The 22,005-nt window shown below is 40.9% G+C and overlaps 1 protein-coding gene across 2 annotated transcripts; it reads right to left on the bottom strand.

Annotated features, from left to right (window-relative positions):
- Positions 1–494: 494 nt before the first annotated feature.
- Positions 495–21,772, bottom strand: Steap2 (STEAP2 metalloreductase). Of its 2 annotated transcripts, none has more exons than XM_051174583.1 (5): positions 21,618–21,772; positions 9,391–9,912; positions 5,404–5,931; positions 3,989–4,153; positions 495–1,590 (listed from the first exon to the last, which is right to left on the bottom strand). In XM_051174583.1, the coding sequence occupies exons 2-5, from the start codon at positions 9,877–9,879 to the stop codon at positions 1,303–1,305; spliced, it is 1,470 nt and encodes a 489-aa protein (XP_051030540.1). In that variant the 5' UTR covers positions 9,880–9,912; positions 21,618–21,772; the 3' UTR covers positions 495–1,302. The 2 variants fall into 2 exon arrangements, with proteins under 2 accessions (XP_051030540.1, XP_051030541.1); XM_051174584.1 differs by lacking the exon at positions 21,618–21,772 and adding an exon at positions 20,860–21,002.
- Positions 21,773–22,005: the final 233 nt, after the last annotated feature.

The following is a 22,005-nucleotide window of genomic DNA, read 5'->3' as shown; positions in this document are numbered from 1 at the left end:
CGAGCTGCAGGATCTCAACAGTTCGCCCACACTGCTATGACCCTCTCCCCGCTCAGTCCTTCACTGCACAGGGAAACGATGTGCTATTGTGTGTTTTCAGCAATAATAAAATTATGATTAGGATACTTCTGTACATCCTTTGAAGCACACAGCATACTCTAAAGACTGTCCATGTATATGCAAGAGAGGAAACATGTAGATTGGCATTGTGAATGCAGTGTGTGGAGATGGGGTGGGCTGTACATCCTGATGTTTAACAAAACAATGGATTCTGAAAGATGACTACTTGGCCGTGACTGCTCACTCTGCCGCCTATTCACTGTGTGACCTTAGGAAAATTTATCTTTTCTATCCTTCAGTTTCAAGGTTTGTTGTAAATATTAAATGGGACAAGTGTTTACAACCATGCCACATTCCCTCAGTGGACATCAGTAAAATCCTGCTCAGGGAGAGTGGTAACTGATCAAAGCAACAAATACAAACTGACATGCGCAAACCTGACACTTTCACTGCAATTAAGGGCAGTTCTACAACTCCTGGGGTTGGTACTATATTCAAAATAACAGCTTGAGAGAGCAAGTCCCTAAGCTCTTTCCCTGATTGATATTAATATGAAAATGAAACTGATCTGTAACATAAGACAATAGAGCTCTCATGAGTTGTGCATTAGCAGTATTCATTTCATGTCTCCAGTGCATTTTAAATACAATTTCAGGTTCCTCTTTCATTTGTGTGTGCTCACACTCACACTGCTTTGTATAATTAATGGCATTTTCCAGTCCCATTTTATGAAAGCAGAAGATTGCTCCTGTGCAGTCTAGGTGCTAATATGACGTGTCCCTCCTCAATAATATTAATTATTCATTTCCCTTTCTTAAACTGGGTAAAATAATTAAAATCCTTAGCCTCAGGGAAAACATCTATCCACTGAGTAACATTAAAAGCTTCCAATTCTGCTGTTTTGCCAAGTGTTCTAAACATTCTACATTATCAGCTACAAAAAGTGCTGCCTGATTATGTAATATAGTTAAAATGACAGTACTGTTACAGTTACACACAAGAAAATACTCCTAGATTATAACAAGACATGTGGGCTGCAAAATTCCATGTTGGCAAAATATGACATTTATAAGACTTAACTTGAAGAAAATGCTATCATGGTTTCAGCTGAAACTTCAGGGCCTGGTTTCACACTACAGAAGATTGACAGACACTCCACTTCCAGGAGATGTGGGCGGAGAGGTAACGAGATGGACATGGACGGAAGTGTGTCTGGCATCAGTGAGCAAGCACCCCTTTTTATCACATCACTGTGACCCTCTCTGGGGACAGATGAGGAACGGTCCCTCCCAGGCTTTCTTCTAGAAACTGGCTCTTTTCCCAGCCCTTTTTAATTCTTTTCAGCTTTCGGCTTATGCATGGGAGGAGTAAAATCATCTTACCCAGAATTACAATTGAGGGCAAAACAAGTGCAAGGACGAAGTTGGGCGGTGTATAAAAGCGGTAGTACTCTTCTGCAAAAGCGCGTTTCCATCCATAAATTAACACGTGGAAAGTACTTATGAGCAGTGCCACGTAGCCAAGCGTAGACTTGAGACAGAGGAAGAAAAAGAAACATGTGACTTACCCACAGAACAGCCCATGCAGATACCCTGCTTACACTTTATTCTGTAAGTGATACTATCATCTGAATGAAGCTATTTAAGACATACAATTATTTGCATATATCAGGTCAGATTGCATAAACTGAATAAATAGTCTCATTAGTTAATTTAGTGTAACACAAGCATTTTCCATGCCATTAAAAATGAAAGCATATCATTAATATTGTGTAACATTTTATTAAATGGCTGTGTATTAATCACTCCTTTGTGTTGATCATTCTGGTGGCAAATTTATTCAACTATAAATAATACCACTTCAGAGCTTTTATATTTAGATTTATGCCCTTAGGACTGATTCTACTGCTGGATTATTGATCAGAACATCCAGCTTTTCTCTAATGGTATAGATATGCATGGCACCTGTATGCTTTATATGGCTGTGATTCCAGTACTAGTAAGGACAAGAAAGAGAACTGCATATTCAAAGCATCATGATTCACATCTGAGTCTGAGGCCAGCCTGGGCTATGTAGTGAGACTCTGTCTCAACAAATGAGAGTATTAATGTGTAATATAAGTAACAATTCAAATGTGGTTACGGACCCTAATATGTGAGATGGCTAAAAATGCCATAGCTGGCCATTTTATAGGTTAAAAGGTTCATGTTTTAAGTTCTCTGAATTACTATGTTTAAGGTTACTCACTTTGGCAACTAGTTTATATTATGCAAAAGGAATAGTACATCGGTATAGTGATGCAATGTCTAAGTCCACTAGGAAAATGTCAGCTCTCTAGAAGGCAAGGCAAGGCGCTTGCAATTAGTTGTCTAACTTTATGATGATGGTTGTCTGCCTGGAACCTTCTACCAGAAAGCCTTCTATTTCCTTTCTGGTGCGATGAAGTAGCAGTTGGGAAAGCATTCTCATTCTCCTTTCTTCAGAGGGAGAAGATAAATTTAGACAAGGATTGTCCTTAATTACATTTTTTGCATGACTTTTAAAAAGAGGTGAGTTTGAAGGAGGTGGATGGAGGGAAGTTGGAGGAGAAGTAGCAGGGAGTGAATGCATTATATTCATGTATTTCAAAGACTATATAAAAACATATATTAAATTTCCCCAAGCAGCCAAGCATGATGGTATACACCTTTAATCCCAGCACTGGGGAGGGAGAGGCAGGCGAATCTCTCTGAGTTTCAGGTCATCCTGGTCTACAGAGCCAGTTCCAGGACAACCAATACCACATAGAGAAACCCTGTCATTACACCTCCCTGCTCCTCCAGAAAACAAAAACAAACAAAAACCCCAAAATATCAGTAGGCAAAGACTAAAACAGTATATTATCAAAAGGCTCTACTATTAATATTGTATATATTATGCTATATACCATTTGGATCAGAAAGTACAGATTGTGACCATATAACTAGAATCCAAATTTTATACATATTTAAATTATGTGAATACATTATACAGATATTAATGTAGGTAAACATTTAACTTTTTAAAGAACACGAGTGTTCTCTGAATTTCTTTACAGATACTCTTGTGCATTAATTTAAGATTGACCTAGTAAATAAAACACATTAACAAGATTTACAAAAAAAAGTCAGGCATTGGTGGCACAAGGCTTTAATCCCAGCACCGGGGAATGAGAGGCAGGTGGATTTCTGTGAGTTCGAGGCCAGCCTGGTCTACAGAGCTAGTTCCAGGGGACAGGCTCCAAAGCTACGAAAAACCAAAAAAAAAAAAAAAAAAAAAAAAAAAAAAGAAAGAAAGAAAGAAAGAAAGAAAGAAAAGAAAGAAAGAAATGCAGTTGGATGCAGATGCAGTTGGTTGTCACAAACCATTAGCATAGTGACTTAGTTTGACAGTGCTTATTATTGTGTGTGCATGTGAGTTCATTTGACAAATAATAAAATTGTCTTTTTGGGGCTGGATAGATGACTCAGAGACCTAGTTTGATTTAAACACCCATATGGTGGCTTACAACTGGTCCAAAACTCCAGTTCCAGCAGATCTGACACCTTCTTCTGACCTCTGTGAGCACCAGACATGTATGTGGCGCGCACACAGAAACACATGAGCAAAATGATCATAAAACTAAATTTAAAAAAACAAGTAATTCAACTTTTAACATCTAATTTGACCTAAGTCCACATCTCCCCTTTTATTCCATAATATAACAGACATTGCTATGGTTGCCTTCTAATGCCATGATGCACTGGCCTTTCCTTTACTAACCAGAATGGTTGAAATCTGGCCTTCAGCCATGAATTGGATGTGTAACAATGGCTTCAAAGGCATTCTTTTTAGATGGAGCATATTTAACACTGAACTTAACAATGAAATTCTTTGCTGTATGATGTGTTACCAAAAATCCCCCACATACCTGAATAAAGCTGAATTCCCTCCAGTTTAAAGCATTGCTCACGGAAGGGATTGAAGTGACTGCCAGCAGCGACAGTAAGCCCAGGCTCATGATGCCAAAGGAGATGTACATTTCGATTCTCCAAACCTCTTCCTCATTCCATGCATTTTCAATATTTGCATGAACCTAACAAGAAAAACAAATGAGAATTTCCTTTACTTCATAGAACATTAACTGATTCTACACACCGTTTACTGTTGGTCTACAAAGAACCGGGCCACTTATAATATTTAAGATTAATAGTCTTAATTACATATTAATTAATTCAGCATAATGAACCACCATAGAGAACCAGTTTGTAGCATTATTCCAGATGTGGAGAAAAGGGGACTAAGACCCCCTCCTTTTCTAGCATGTAAAGAGGGGGACAAGCATATGCCATTATGATCACAATGAGTCACTATTGTAGAGGCCCTAAGTCCAAGATTATGGATCTCAACTGACTGGTTCTCAAGAGACAGAGAAGAAGCATTTGTGGTCAGACTCAACTCTGGGGTCCTTCTACAGGCTTGTATAAAAGTGGCTGAATGTTTGGGGTATGCTCTACTAAGTTTAACTCAGGCTTGTAAGCCACCCTACCTGTGTCAATGCCTCTTTCTTCTTAACCTTTCTTTCCTGGAAACCAAAATTTCCTCAGGATAAGCTGAAATATCTGTCCACTTGAATGACCTTACTAATATACCTTCCAAATTCCCAACTGTTTCAATTCATTTGCAGCATTTTTCTACAAATCCTTCCCTTATATTACTAATGCATACTAGTCACGTCTGACTTAACTGTGAGTTTATGGCAATCTTATCTATTTATCTACAAACAATATAATTAGAGCATAAATTAAGAGTTGGACCTCTTCAGCTGAAACTTTGATTTAAATGTGTATCTACTGGTGGAAAAAGTATATTTTCAATACCATTTTTACTTTGTGTACACACACACACACACACACACACACACACACTTATTTATTTATTTATGCCACTCCTACCAATATCTCCAAAGAGCCCTTGGGCTGCTATGTTGAAAAAACTCTAGCCAAATTCCTGGCCACTAGGTGTGGTGGTTTATTCCTTTAATCCTAGCACTCAAGAGGCAGAGACATGCTGTTCTCTGTGAGTTCAAGGCCAGCCTGGCTTATGTTGCATGTTCCAGGCCAGTGAGGGCTATATAGCTGAAACCCTGTCTCAAATGAAACAATTCCCACAAAGCATATGCCGAGAGAGACTGTCTCAAAAAAGTAAAATCCGTACTTCTGTTCCCTAAATATGCCAAAAAAGAAAAATGCTGTTGTGAAATGTACATAAATACTATTTTAAGTCAGATTTTTATAGTTCCTACTATGCCACTAGAACCAGATGAATAACAAGAGTGTTCAGTACCTGCTGATAAGCCATGTTGAGAAACAAGTATCTTTCTGACCTTCTCATCGGTAAGCAGAGACTGTAGGCAACATGGACAACAGCAAAGAAAAAGCCCAGCAATCCCAGCTGTTTCCTGCACTGTAACCAGGTATCCAACCAAGGTGGGAATTTGCGGTACTTGGTGCCATAATAAAGCTGATACGCAGCTGCCAAGAGGCCTGCCAAGTATACCAGGGACAGCAAAGTAATACCAACTATAGGCAAGGTCTTGTTCACAATCTCAATAGGAATCTTGTAAAAGTCACTCTGCTGGTTTCTGGCATATGGATGTATCACATCTCTGACAAAGGAATAGAGAAAGAAAAATATGGCCAAGCTTATGGCTACTACCACTGGCCCTCTCCAGAGAGTAAATAGTCGCAAGGGTAAATTTTCAATCTCCTTGGCTGATGATAAGGATCCCAAGTCAACAGGAATAAAATTCAACTGACGGGCAAGTTCAATAACCTGTTGTCGAGCTTGGATATTGTTGCTGCATATATAAACCTGTAAGAAAAACAAACAGGCTCATTACCATGGCTGTTCATAAAATCCAATGACTAATCACAAACTGTACTGAATCTATGGTGCACTGTTTAATGACTTCGAGTGATGTCAGTGAATGAAGATGGGGGAAAATTATTATTAACTGTAAATTATTAAACAGACTTAAATTAAATACTACCATAGGTACTGTTAATAGTTTAGAATAGTACCTTAATAATGCATTAATCAGTCAAAAGTATCGCATTATGATTAGATTTATTAGTATCTTAAAAAACAGACTTAAAATAGTGCAATGAAAACTAAAATGTCTTTTCCCCCTTTGATGAAAAAAAAAAAAAAAAAAAAAAAAAAAGAAAGGGAAGAGAATCTAGCTGCAACTAGGAAGGCTCAGAGAAGTTCTCAGGAGAGGGAGGCTGCCAGAAGAGAAGGTATGCTTCCTAGGGAACCCAGGTCAGCAGCAGCTGCAAGGGAAGGCACATCCTTCCCTCCCCAGAGGTCTAAGTGGCCATATCCTCCAAACCCAGTTTTCTAGGGTTGAGGCTGGATCTCCTTGCTTCTATGACCAACTTTCAGTTGGAACAAAGTAGAGACCCTGCTGAGGAGAGTGACAGAAAGTACTGCCCTTCAGAGCTATCCCAGAAAGAGTGCAAATGGGCAGTGGTAGCCTTCTCAAGTAAAATGTACAAACTGTATCATGATGCCAGACTCATTATAAAATTTACTTTTAGGTTTAGAGGCAAATTCATTAAGTATCTGTAAAACACTTGAATAACTCCAAGTACACTGTTTCATTGGCGAACATATAAAATTGCTTTCACTTTTTGATATATTCTTCACAAGTAAAATTATGATTCTATAAGGCTGTTAACTTAAATAGAATGGAACTGTCATTTTTCTAAGACTAAACATATCATCTCTATAGTAAGTCTAATGATGGCATAGGTACGGTCATCATTTCCAGAGGAGCATAATGATGTCATAGGTAGGATAAGGAACAATAATAAAGTCAAAAATTCAACAAGTGTCTGTTGAACTACAAGTTTACTGCTGGAGTGAGCTACTGCTATGAATAGGCAGATCATCTCACTCAGTTTAAAGAAAAACAGTACAAAGTCTCTAGTGCTGTTTGAGGAAAACAAATTTCCAAATAAATCCCTGAAGACATTTGTACACAAGCTCTGAAGAGGCCACACTGAAGTGTTTGTGTGTTAAATCTATTTATGTGAAGGTGGCAATACAGAGTTCAGCTTTCAGGCTTTGACTCTGAACTGATGGTAGCCAGCTTTATGAATGATAAACTCTGTACTGTTAAACAAATACAGATTTCTAAACTTAGAAATTTTTATAGCAAAGAAATAAGTAAAGCATTCATATTAATTTATTGCAGGTGTGAAATGGTGGAGCAAACCCTTTTTTATTATTTGGAGAAAAGTCTATAAATGATAACAATAAATCTAGAGCTATAAGTGAAACATTCACTACCACTGAATGTTCATCATTCAAGCATGATGAAGTACCAATTATATGGCTCTTGTCATGATGGGTCTTGTAGCTCATTTTGAATTTGAATTTAATCACTGTCCCATGAAGCTTTATTCCACTAAAAACTAAAATGATCATGAATCTGAGGAAGGGATTATGTCAACTTTGTCGAATAGGCCCTGCCTCAAATTTGCCAATTTTATGAGATATGTTTTCTTGAAAAGGAAGGAAGAACCTTCTCTAGCAGCTGGAGTGTGACCCGCGAGCAGGCACTTGCCTAGCCTGATCAGGCTCTGGGCTGATCTCTAACAGAGAGGTAGGGAAAGTGTGCACTGTTTGAAATACTTGAGCAGGGTGTGGTGGCTGATGCCTGTAATCCCAGTCTTTGGGAGACGCCACAAGGTGGAGGCCAACGTGGACTAAGGTATGAGACTGTCTCAAAAAACTGAAAGCAAGAAGGGGACAAGGAGAGAGAAGGACAGACCTGAGGTGAGTGGTTACAGTGACAGCTAGTCTTGTCAATATGCTTGAATTTGAAATCACCCAAGGAAAGGCGAGGCACACTTTGGGACGTGTCTGAGGGCATTTCTAGTGAGAACTAACCAGGAAGGAAAAGGCTCACCCTGAAGGTGGGCCAACCATGCCATAGGCTGGGGTCCTGGATATATAAATGAAGAGAAAGGAGAAAGCCAGCAGGATGGTGGCTTTGCCCTGTCTCTGCATTCTGCCCTCTGGGACATGAATGGCTCTGTTCCATCACTTTTCCCAATCATGATGAGACAAAGCCTCTGAAACTGAACAAGGTAAATCCTTCTCCCCTAAATCCAGGGGCTTGTGTCGCAGTGACGGCAAGCACTCAGTACAGAGTTCACAACCCTGATATGTGAAATATCACTGTATAAGGGATGGGATTAACTGTGCACATGAGGGCAGGTGCCCTCAGAGGCCTGCAGTTGGAGCTACAGGCAATTGTGAGCTGCCCAGGGTGGGTGCTAATATCCAAACTCCTGTCCTCTGCAAGAACGGTAGCTACTCTTAACTGCTGAGCCATCACTCCAGCCCTGTAATCAACTGTCTCTATGAGGAACCCTCAGATTCACTACCTAAGCATGCCTCTGAAGGGCTTTTAATGTAGTCTCCATATGTGTTTTCTTATAGTTACCTCATTCTGGAAGCATTAACAGAACCTACCATCTGCTGCCTTCCCAAGCTGAACTAGATGATGTGTGATCCATAGCCCTGTGTGCTGACAGTGAGTCTGAGAAATCAGTCTACCTCTGCCTATCTGCCCCATGGCTTAAAATCCATGCTTACATGCTATAAAAACTTAATCTATGCGCATGCCTTTAATTCCAGCACTCGGGAGGCAGAGGCAGGCAGATTTCTGTGAGTTCAAGGCCAGCCTGGTCTACAGAGTGAGTTCCAGGACAGACTCCAAAGCAATACAGAGAAACCCTGTCTCAAAAAACCAAACCAAACCAAACCAAAACAAAACAAAACAAAACAAATAAAAACAAACAAACAAACAAAAAACCCACTTAATCTATGAAAAACACAAAGGTTATTCTAAGGGATTCTTAGGGTTCTGCAAAGTTCTATTTCATTCAGGGATGGAATAATGCATCACGAAGTGGCTATAGCAAAGGCAGAAAGGGCAAAAGATGGGGGAAGGAGAAAACACTTGTTACATTTTTGTCTCTTAATTCTGGAGGATTAATGTAATGTGTCCTATGACACACCAGCTAACATCACCCTTTCTTTAATTAACTGACAATTACAGAAAAATACATGTCATTTTATGAAGCTTTCACATCAATTTTTTTGTGTGTATGTGAAGAGAAACATGCCTTTATGTTGCTGGAATATAGTCTTCACATGATCTTACATAGTTTTCAAACAATCATTTCAATGCATTTGAACTTGGGTTACTTGGTTACAAAATACCAGACATATAATAAAATTTAAAGCCATGCATACCTGGCGGCTGGCATCCTTGGGACCTAACTGAAGTGCCCAAGCTGAGATAACATTAAATCCTTTCACAATCAAGGAATCCGGGAATAGTGAGGCCAGATACTCTGCATTGGATTCTGGGTACTGGTTTACCCTCATGTTGTTGCTCACATCAATCAGGATTTTGCCCACAAGCAGATGTCTCAGGTCCCATAGGGAGGTGTAGTGTTCTCTATGGATAGCCACAAATATTATATTTGTTTTTGTTAAAGCATCTTCATGGTGGGTGACATCCACCACATGAGGAAAAAAATCAGATGCAAATTTAGGATTTCTGCTTCCTATGACCACATGATAGCCACACCTAATAAGCCGAATGGTAAGAGACTTGGCAAAATCCCCACTTCCTATCACGCCTACAGTGACCTTCCTTGCGTCTTTGATACCATTTATGCCATTAGGCAAAAAAGTCTCCAGGCTCTTGGGGCTTCCCATCATAGAGATGGATTCCATGGTAGAAATGTTTCTAAAATCTCCAGGAATGTCCTAGAGGAGAGAAAAGAAAATATTCACCAATTAAACATATTGACAAACAGCAAAACACTTCTAATGCTATAATTATGTCCTACATCTATCTGTAAAGGCAAAATATTTTGACATGCTACATGACCCAGAACACAGCAAACACAATTTATAAGGTAGAGAAGATCTCTAAATAGAGAAATTAACACAAAGGTGATTAGCTAAATGGGGCTTCGCAAGTTCACACAAATAGCCTGGGAATCTTAAGATGTATATTCTCAGCCAGCCAGTCTGGAGGAAGGCTTGGGTGTCTGCATTTCTAAAAAAAGTGGATGCTGCTGGGCTAAGGACCCACCTATGTGTAGAAAGCCTTTCTTACAGCAAAGAGGGAATTTCACTCAGAATGATTGTCAAAAAACAGCTCTAGCCAGCTCAACAGATCAGGTGGCAAATCAGAAATGACACCAGAGGTGGGGGAAAGGACCCTGATACCAAGAGATGACTTTTAAAAAAATTGATAAAACAAATTTCCATGCAATACAAACAAAACCAGGTAGTCATTTGGGAGCTTAGTCTATGAACTATCACATGTACCCATTAACTACAGATTTTTAAAGGCGACTAAAATAAAACAGCCAACAATAAAATTAATGCCATCACTTGAACAATATTTAAAGAAAAACAGGCATCAAAATCTAGTGAAGAGCTAGGCATGGTGGCACACACCTTAACCCTAGAACTCAGGAGGCAGAGGCAGGTGGATGTCTATTGAGTATGAGACCAGCCTGGTCCATGTAGTGAGTTCCAAGGTCAACCAGGACTATATAGTGAGACTCTGTTTCAAATAAAATTAGAAAAAGGAAAGAGAAAAAACAAACAAACAACAATTAAATACCATTGATACTTTATCTGCCCTATATTCCATAATATAGCTTCCCTATGTAAAAGGGTTTTATTGTGTTATGATCTCAAATGTATAGTATGTGTCTGCCCTTTCTCTCTCCTGGCTAGGAAGACTATGATACAGTTCTCCTGGTGTGTGTGTCTGTCTCTGTGTGTGTAGTTTTTTTTTTTAAATTTAAGTGACTAATGTTTATATTTGTAATAACTTGCTCACTCACACAAGTCAGACTGCCAGGCATCAGTCTCACTGCTGGCTCTGAATGAAAAACACTATCCCATTCTGACCCCACTGCAAATTTCATTCATATTAACAGCAAATACAGATCATTTCAGAAATTAATGGACTCTATAGGCACTACTATTCAAAATGTGGGCTTTTTTCCAGTTTTTGTTCTTAACTAAATAAAAGTTTTGGAGTCAGGAAAACTCACCCCTCTGTCCTAGCAATAGACGACCCTGAATAGATGCATAAACTAAATTTTGGAAGAACAATACTAATATTAATATTGCTTAATTCTTACATAGTATGGGTTTCACCTCTGTCTGATATTTTACAGGTTCATCAAATCCATACAAATGCCCCAATGAAGTAGGTGTTGTTATAACATCCATTTGCAGATGAGACAGAAAAAAGGAGCACTGATTTGTCCAGTGTTGCATGAGAACAAGAAAAGCCAGGATTAGATTGCCAGGGAAGGCCTGTGTCATTGGGTGGGAGTGGGGATTTCAGAAGGGTTGCTGCAACTGCTGCTGTTAGCTGGGAAATGGCTTTGAGTACAGGCTGGAGGAGTCATATTCATATTTATGATATTCTTTGGCTATTTCACTGTTTTTTGTCATTATTTAGTAATTTTAATGTCTGAGAAAATTCACCATCTTCACATGTATTCCATGTCTCATTTCATGCCTTTCAAGTTAGGAAATGTAATTATGCTCTCAGACAGTCCTAGGCAACCAGGCAGTGCAAAGCCATCCACATATTCCTGGAATATCCCAGGAAACAGAAGTTAAAGGAACCATAAGCTATGAAACCAGTACTCACTTCATTCCTAAATTAAGGGTGAAATTACAATATTACCTTTTCCTCATATATGCATTACCTAAGGATGAAAAGTGTTATAATTACTTATCAGGTTTTTTTTTGGGGGGGGGAACAAGTTCAGACTTCTCTAAATCAAGAGTGTGAAAAAATACATAAATACCTTAGAACCTAAAAATGTCACCAGTGGCCTCTTATTAAACCACAAATTTTATATCTATTAATGGGCAACTCTTGTAGTGACACTTGTGGTCCTTATTCACATAGTATTCCTAATGGCAAGTTTACTAACAATGTGATGTGACTAAGAATGAAATTAACCTAATAAATAATGAGACTTTATTATAGGGTTAAGGTGTGTGTGTGTGTGTATGTGTGTGTGTGTGTGTGTGTGTGAGAGAGAGAGAGAGAGAGAGAGAGAGAGAGAGAGAAAGAAAGAGAGAGAGAGAGAGAAACAGACAGACAGAAAGGCAAAGAGAGGGATCTTAATTTTATTACATATTGTATGCATTGATACAGATACATGTCTGTGGAGGTCAGGGGACCTCTACAACTTTGTGGAGATGGTAGCTTTTTCTCTTTACACCATGGGCTCAGGGGATTAATCCCTGATCATCAGGTTTGCACAGTAAGCACCTTTATCCCCTACACTATCTTGCCAGCCTAAGAAAGAACTTTCATGGAGCCAAGATGGGAAATTGTGGTATATTGTTGAAACAATATACCATATTTTTATGTGTTATTTCATGGAATATTCATGGTTAAATCCTCAGGTAAAGAATGTATATTATCTCTCATCTGAGCTGGAGCTCAGAGAACTAAGTAATTTGACAGTGTGATTTCAAATAGAAGTTTTCAAGCCTCCTGCAAGGCTTTTAATCCCAGAGGGAACTCTGGGAGGGAGCCTGGGCTACAGAAAGATAACCATCTTACAAAAACAAAAAAGCCTGCTAACCTCTGCTCATTCTGAGGCTACAGAGTAAATCTACAGTGAAACTAGCAACAGACTCCCATCCCCAATTGTTATCTATGTGTTTCTAAACACAACAGGAACTTTAGCTAATCATCTCTGCTTGGGTTAACTCATAACAAATGATCTGAATCTGTTAATACCATAAAACAGAGTGCTTTCTAAGTAACATTTGGAAAATTCAGGGGGTGGGGGCACATGTCTTCTCAGGAATCTGCAACCACCTTGAAGGTATGTTGTACTTTTAGAGGGGAGGAAAAAGAAAGTGCCAAAAAGTGTGTTCATATCCCATTGGAGCCCCCATTTCAGACAGAAGAGCAGGCCATCTCCCACAAGCAATGGGTAATATCTGATGCTGAGGCACTGGTGTAAAACCTTCATCCATTTATAATCTGTTCATCTAGTATTCTGGATTGTTTCCTTAGTGTCTATGGTGTGAATACATGGGCTATTAATGACATCTCCACATTTATCTAGTTAAGGAAAAGAAAGCTCTGTAAACTCTTCAGTACACATTTCAGTTGACAAGGAATGTTGCAGTTACAGTTTCAAGGTACATCTTCCCTGTAGTGACCCAATATGAATGTATCTGGGCCCATGTGCTCTGTAAATAAGAGATAGAAATCCAGGAACAACACAGTGCTTACGCTCAGAAATTCAGGGTCATTGGGGACATGTGGGGTGTACTTATAATAAAATGAATAAAAAATATAATAAAAAAATCCATTACCTCAGAATAAAAAAAGAAACTAAATTGTATAGTCAGCATACTCTAGACTGCATGGTGCTTATTACCTTACTTCAACACTCTGTCTCTGTGTCTGTCTGTATTGTCTCTGTCTCTGACTCTCTCTCTTTGTCTGTGTGTTTCAGTTTTTTTTAAAAATATATTTATTTATTTTGTGTATATGGGTGATTTGTCTGTGTGTATCTCTGCACACCAGAAGAAGGCATTAGATCCCATGGGACTACAGTTATAGCCCATTGTAAGCTACCATGTGGGTGCTGGGAATTAAACCCAGGGCCTCTGGAAGAATAGCACGTGCTCTTTCTCCAGCCACCCCCATTACCCTGTGTTATATGTGTAAAAGATAAGAAACTTGTACTTACAAACTGCTCCCTAATACATGTATAAATTCTGCATCATTTTGATGTGTCAGTGGGAATCTGGCTTCCCATAGCCTTCCCTGAAAGGTGCTTGTGCACTGACTCCTGAATACCAACTAAAAATACATGGAGAAAGCACGGTGGTTTTCTGTTATTCCACTTGAAGAACTGTCCTTTATACTGAAGAGGGTATCTATTTTTTTTTTTTTCAGGAAAGGGTCATGATAACATTGTCTGTGTTGGTAATCTTATGTAGCCCCTTTCACTATTTTTTACTCTATTGATTTATAAAACTACCAAGCTTTACAGCATTGTAATTTTCATAGCCAGTAGGAGGCTCCAAGTGGAAAGGCCCAATATCTGTTAGGAGAAAATGCCTTTCCCCAGAGGGAAGGCACCCTGGAGTCAGCATCCCTCCTCCCTCTACTCCCCCATCCCACAGTTATCTGCTTAGTCATACTTAAATGGCAGGAGCACATTCCAGAAATGGAATGCCAAATATCCCAAACCAATTTTCTCTAATTCGATGATGGCTTTAACCATTGCAACTTCAGTTTGTGCTAAGACAGTCTCAGAATTCTCTGGACATTTAAACAAACAAGTAGAGACCAATTGCTTATTGTAGGGTGGTAACAGATTTTGGGAATAAAAGCATTTTTGTTTCTTTTAGGGATTTTAAACATTTCCAACCCCTCCAGGAAAGCCCAAAGGCAAGGCTATGGCTCCTCTTGAAGCAGGCCCACAATTTCCTAATGCAGTGAATGTCTCAGGGCTGTTTCAGATTTCCAAGGTTCAGTATGTATTCAATAACTAACTGTATGTAGATGTGATCTCATCACATTCCTAGAGTCTGAGTCACTAAAACAAAATTTTATGTGCAATGAATTGCAATTACTAGGACAGAAGCTGGACACAATGGCACACAACAGTAATCCTCAGGAACCCTGCTCTTGGTAGGTGGATTCAGGCCTGGGAGACAACTGGAAGGCAGAAGCAGGCTCATCTCTCGTGAATTCAGCCTGCTCTACATAGGGAGTTCCAGGAAAGGAAAAAAAAAAAAAAGAAGAAAAAGAAAGAAAGAAAGAAAATCAAAGTCACCTATAGCTGCACAGTGAGTTCAAGGCCAATCTGGGCTCTATGAATGGTGGGGCAGTAAAACACTTCTGTTAATTTTAGGAACATTTTCAATAAGAAAAGGATGTCTGGTTAAGTCTAATTCTACAAATTTAGTTAAAACACTTTTTTTCAAAGATTTCAGATAATTTTAGGTATGTATGCATGTGTGGGCAGGTGCACATGCATGGGTGTGCCTGTGCACATGTAGGTAAAAGTTCAATGCTGAGTGTCTATCTCAATTTCTGCTTTATTTTTTGAGATAGGGTCTCTCAGTTCCAGCTTCTGTCTCAACCTCCCTAGTGCTGAGACACTGGTCATGGATCGGTCCCCTAACAGTCAACCAGCTGCTGACTCGCCAGAGACATGAAACGGACACTGGTTTCTTGGTTATCTAATCAATGGATTGGGAATACTGAAGCATACACAAAACTTAAAACTACAATTTTATTGAGGTATGATTTACATAATGAATTCATTTTATTTACATAAATTCATTATTTACATAATTTCATTCACTTTAAATATACAAATTAATAGCTTTCAGTAAATGTATATTATATACCCATTTTAATCAAAAGTCAACATCACTCACTCTAATTACAAACTTCCTTTAAAAAATAATTTTGCATCCTTCAATGTCTGAAAGAGCCACTGACCAGTGAATACATCCTTCCTTCCTTCTCCATTTCTCCCCCTCCCTCCCTCTCTCCATCCCCATCCCCGCCCCCTTACGCCTCAGCTTGGTTGCACAAGGCAGGGTCCACTGACAGGCAGAAAGGCAGAGCTAGTATCAGAACTGTCTCTTCTTATAAGAGTTTCAAAAGATGACTGTTTTCAATTCCAGCTCCATTGAATGGCCTGGAGAAAGTTGGTCATTTGCTATTATATAACAATCCCGATGTTTACTTAATTGACTGAGAGTTGAGCCTGGGCATTGGAAATTTTATAGGAGATCATTAGTTGTGAATAATAGGTATCCAGGATCAAAAAACACCTCTAAAAGGTCAGGATTCAATCTAATGCTTGCTTTTAGAGACAGCCGCCGATTTAGCTGATTCTTATCGGTGTCTGTTTTCATGTTGTTGTTTCCAACAGTGAAAAATAAACGCCCAGAGAACAGCTGCCCTTAATATGACAAGGTGAAGAATATGCATGCAATCCATTTCCCTCCCCTACTTAGAAGCAATATCAGAAACTCCACTTGTTAATTTGTAATATCTCCCTTTCCCTTTCTGGGAAGAGCAATGCTATGCCTTAAAATGTGTCATCACACCACACAGGGCACTGAGTTCCTGTTTTGTAACATCCAAAATTCCAGTGCTCTGATGATGCCAACTCTTCATCCTCTCCCATGAGGGAGGGCTTTTTCTCCCAGTTCTCCAGGCTCCATGAGTCCTTGCCTGAGCAAACCCAGTCTGTAAGTGGAGAGCCAGGCAAACTTCAATGCAACTGTGAGCACAGGGATGGTGATTTTGCTGAAACATATTCACAGGGTGTCTAGGTGACTCTGATTTCTGTCCTTCTTAAAAGCTCCCAGGTGATGGCCATGATGCTGGCCCAAGAGCCTCTTCAGCTAAAAGATCTGTGATCTTCCCTACATTTTTTTACTTAATTATTTGACGGTAATATTGATTAAGTACTTGGCAAAATTATTCCATCTATAGCAAGTTTTAACTTTGTGCTGTTGAGGTAAATGGACTGGTGTAGGCTTCTGAATCCATCTTGATTCTCAGTCTGCTTCTATTCTGTTTGGTAAATGGAAAGCACTTGTGCTTGACTCCTACGATCTGTTCCAAATGCTAAAATTCTCTCCTTTGTAACATAAATGTTACATTATCACCTTATATTTAACACCAACTACAGGAGTTCCAGTTAAAAGTATTTCAAGTAGCATTCAGGATCCTTGAGATCTCAAGGTCCATATGGGTATTTAATTTTACCTGTGCATTTAATACTTAAGGGAATATTAACACTGTAAAACAATGCAACATAGCCCTTGTGATTGTTTGAATACGAGTAGCCCCCATCGGCTCTTATCAGTGTGGCTGTTACTGGGGTGAGCTTTGAGGTTACAGAAGCCCATGCCAGACCCATTCTCTCTCTGCCTAAGGATCAGGATTTAGAATTCTCAGCTAATTCTCCAATACCAGGTCTGCCTATATGCTGTCATGTTCCTCACCATGATAATAATGAACAAACCTCTGAAGCTGTAAGCAAGCACCCAGTTAAATGTTTTCATGGTGTCTCTTCACAGCAATAGAATGGTTTTGCAGTTTAGGATTCCCTGACATTCCTCCAACAGAATGATAAGCAATAATGCCAAGTTAATTTTGAAAAACAGGGCCATATTTATTTTGCAGCCTACCTCAAGACCCTGAAATACCACTGTTGGGCATATACCCCAACAAGGCATATTTACACCACAAGGAAATTTGCTCAGCTATGTTCATAGCAACATTATTTGTAATAGCCAGATCTTGGAAACAACCTAGATGCCCCTCAACTTAACAATGGATAAAGAAAATGTGGTACATTAACACAATGGAATACTACTCAGTGGTAAGAAATAATAACATCCTAAAATTTGCAGGTAAATGGACAGAAGTAGAGAAAAAACAAAACAAAACAAAAAACAAAAGCCAAAAACAAAAAACAAAAACAAAAACCATCCTGAGTGAGGTAACCCAAAACTAGAAAGATAAATATAGTATTTACTCACTCATAAGTGGATACCAGATATAAGACAAAAGACACCCAGTCTATAATCCACAACCCCAGAGAAGCTAGAACCCTCTTCCAGAAACAGATGGAAGCAGATGCAGAAATCTACAACTAACCAATGGGCCAAGCTCCTGGAGTACAATCAAAGAGAGGGAGGAGCAAAAATATGAACCAAGGAGTCAAGACCATGATAGGGAAACCCACAGAATCAGCTGACCCCAGCTAGTGAGAGATCACTGACTCAGGTCTGACAAATAGGGCACCTGCATAAGACTGAACTAGTCTCCCTTAATATGGGTGACAATAGTGTGACTGTGGCAATATATGAGGCTACTGGCAGTAGAGTCCAAGACCTAACACTAATGCACAAAGTGACTTAGTGGAGTCCATTCTATATGGAGAGATACCTTGCTCAGGCTAGACACAGGGGTGTTGGGGTGGAGAGGTGCCTTAGTTCTGCCTCAATAAGATGATGGGACAGACTTAGTAGACTTTCTAGGAAGGCCTTACCATCTCTGAGGAGCATATAGGAGGTGGGGGAGGCGGCATGGGGGGAGTGGAAGTAGAGGAAGGCAGGGGAACTGGGATTGGAATATAAAAAAATAAATTAATAAAAATTTAAATAAATAAATGTTCACACTTATATTTAGAAGGCAAAATAACTTTATCTACCCACTAGTTTCTGGCTTCTCTGTAAACCCTGTCTAGACTTCACTGTGTATGTTGAGTTATTCTTTTAGAAAGATCCTCCACTCTTACTCTCCATCATGTATACTTGGTAAAACTCTGGAAGAACCCAGCCACCCACTTTCTCTGTATCCGCATTCAGCTTGGTACAGAATGCTAAAGAAAAATCAGACAAGCAAGTTCATTGGCCCTATCATACATTTTTGATGTCTACCTTCATCAAAGGCCAGTCTAGCTCACACTGCCCTAGAGGACATCCCTTTTGCTGCCTACGGGTATATAGTTGTGGCCTAACTCATGGCATCTCAAACTTAACAGGTTCAAAGATCAACTCTTTTTTTCTGTAGTAGACCTGCTTCTGCTAGTCCAAATTTCTTCATCTTGCTGATCTGGCACGATTTCCCTCCAGTTGCTCTGATGAGAACTCTGGGGGTCCTTTGCTTTCTTTCTTTCACCCTAGATACAAACTTCTCTTCTTCAAAATATTCACAGTATAGCCCTGCCTGGTCTGGAACTTGCTATGTAGACCAGGCTAACCTTGCCCTGTAGAGGTCTGCCTGCCTCTGCTGAGATTAATGATAGGTGCCATCAAGCATAACCCTTTTAAAATATTTAAACCTTCTTCACTACACCAGCATACTCAGCTTGCCCAGCTGTTTATCCTTTCCCACTGAAAACCTTTTTTACCGTCCCCACCTTTGAGACAAGGGCTTCCCCATGCTGTCCAGCCTGGTTACAAACTCCTGGGGTTAAGTGATCCTCCTGCCTCAGATCTGGTACTCCAAGCACATGTCACCATACCCAGCTTGCAAACACTTTCTAAATGCTCAGCCTATCTTCATCTTTACACACCATTCTCCACCTAAGAGCTAAGGTCATCTTAAGACATAAACCATCATAAATGTGTCCCTTCCCTAAAAATCATCAGTTCCTTATACTTAGAAGCACAACACCTTCCTGCGGGTGACCTAAAAGACCACAAATACGATAGCCTCTGCTCATTTCTCCTGCCTTTTCCCGTGACACTGTTATTCCGTGCTGCCCAGCCCCAGAATCCTTTTCTAGGAGTAGGAGAGACAAAATCACTTTCCATTCTGGGAACTCTGTCTCCTTATTGGAATGATCCACTCCAGCCCACCCCCACCCAACCCCAACCTCCTTCCAGCCCATGGTATTTTAAAGAATTGTTTATTTTGCTTTTTTTTTAAACCATTTTCTTACCACACACACCCTGCCAGCACAACACTGCCTGGCACATACTGACTAAGTATGCAATAAATGTTCTTTGTTACTAAGTGCATTTTTATAAATGCCAAGGCCAAAGAAAATGTAATGTTTCTTGAGGCCAGACACATTTCTGATAGTCAAGATCTGTGGGCCCCAAAGATGAAGTGATGTGTTAATATCAAGGCTATGTAAGTGTCATGGTTACAAACTGAGGGTAGTAACTGCACTTCCTGATATTAGGCCTGCATCTTTTCTCATGGGCCTCACCTTTCCAGCTTTTGGCACATCTACCTTTATTCTCATTTTTCTGTGTCATTTATAATCATTTAAAATACTGCCCCCATCTGTGTTGTGTTCCAGTATTAAAGTACAATTACCCTCATTCAGTATAAGTGCATTTTCCATGGTAGCAGCACAATAAAAGTAATTTGGATGAAGCTTCTCATTTTCATCTTTCACAATTAACTAAACTTAACACTGATGAAACAGTCTCCTTTCCCTCCCCCAACTGATGGACTAGCTGAGAGGCAGAAACTTCAGCAGCCACCACTCCCTCACTCACACCTCCAGGCAGCCTGCAGTGGCTCTGCTGATTGCTAAAGAGTCAGAATGCATATTTTTCTCTCCAAATAGGTTATCTCGAGTGTGGGGAGAAGTGCAGTGCCAAAGAGCGAAAAGCAAGACCAACCAGACAACGAGATGGAAGGGGTAGGGGGAGTAGATTGGAGAGGTGAAGGTTGTGAGCAGTGGCCCAGTACACTGGGACTAGTGGCTAATCAAGTCATGGGGGCAGGAGTCTGAATTCTATTTTGCCTACAGTGATGAAGCAATAATTAAACGTAGCCTGGAGTAAGTTTTTCTATTAAAGAAAAGAAAGAAAAACTATCTGCCAGAAGAGTATAAATCTGACACCAGTCCTACTCCACGGGATAGTGGAAATAATAAATGGAAACCTCCAAAAAAAAAAAAAAAAAAAAAACCCAAAAAAACCCCCCAAATCCTCTTTATCTCTCTGTGTTATTTTAAGAACAAGATTTTTAGGACATAATTTTCAACAAGTTTCAGCCGAGGCTGAACACGGGACGCAGAGATAATTAAGGACATCAAAAGAACAGACCAATTACTTCTAATGCAAAATGGCCTGGACACAGCAGGATTACATTAGTGGGCAATAAGCAAAGCCACTGCGGGCATTATTTACCTGTTTGTCAAGCAGCGCTTCCTACAGGGAAAAGTGCTGCATCAATCCAAAGTGACTGGTAAAAGTCACCTGCGGGTCCTTCGCTTTCGGGCACATCCTACCTGGGACAAGGTCTCTCCTGGCGTCCTTTCCGCTGGGCCGGACCTCAGGACTTTCCGGGGGCTCCGGGAGAACACGGAGAGAAGGAGGCGGGACCGGTGCGCGGACACCCTTCGGGCCCCCTGCCACCTGGCCACCTCAGCACCCGCCGAGTCCGGGAGGAAGGATGCGGCGCACAGCGCCTGCTGCCAGTGACCCCGGACAACCCGCCACCCCCCGGGCACTCGCCGAGCTCGCTCACCTCCTCGCCCTCCTCTCCGGGCCTCGTAGCGCCGTGCCGCGGCTCCCACGCGCCCAGGGCCCGCCGAGCTCCCGGGCCTACGGAGCGCTCCTCCCGCAGATCTCCCGCCCCTCCAGCCGGACCGCGCCGGGGAGGAGGAGCAGGGGGAGGCGCGCAGAGGCCGGAGGGGGGCGGTGACGCCGGGAGGGCGGGGGACCACCCCGGGCCACGGTCCCCACGCCTGCGCGCGCTCTTGCGAAGACCCCCGTGGAAGCCGTGGAAGCAGCCCTTGTGAATCCAGCCCGCGTATACACTGCGCTGCCTCCGAGACTCTCCGGACGTGGCTTTGATTAGTGCCCCCCTCCCTCCCTTCCCGTCCACTCGCCGCCTCTCCCCCCCCCCACCCCCATTCTCCAGAGCTACTCTGTTCCACACAAACCTCGAAGAAACTGCGCTTTTCCTTTGGGCTCGATTGCGTCCTTGAAAGAGAATGATCAGAAATGTCCTTTCACGACCCGCATTTTCAAACTCCCTGGGACAGGAGGCCTTTCGCAGCGGTGGGTTGCAGGGGTTAGCCTGTGCACCCTGACCTTCACTGTAGCCGCGCGAGCGAGCGAGCTTTGTGGGGACTGGAAGGTTAAGCCACAAGTCAGGAGACCTGCGTGCCTGCGGAGAGCTGCCTACCTCCAGACGCCACTCCCGCAGTGGCCATGGAGCATCCAGGGTTCGCTGAGCTGTGTAAGGGCACCTTGGGTACTGGGTAATTTTTTCCCCCTCTTTTTGGATTACCAAGTAGATAGCTATCCTTTACCCTCTCGGTCAAAAGT

This window comes from Phodopus roborovskii, unplaced genomic scaffold (assembly GCF_943737965.1).
Source record: "Phodopus roborovskii unplaced genomic scaffold, PHOROB, whole genome shotgun sequence".
NCBI lineage: Eukaryota > Metazoa > Chordata > Mammalia > Rodentia > Cricetidae > Phodopus > Phodopus roborovskii.
Note: the sequence above shows the minus strand (reverse complement) of the source record. Positions and strands in the feature narration are given on the sequence as shown.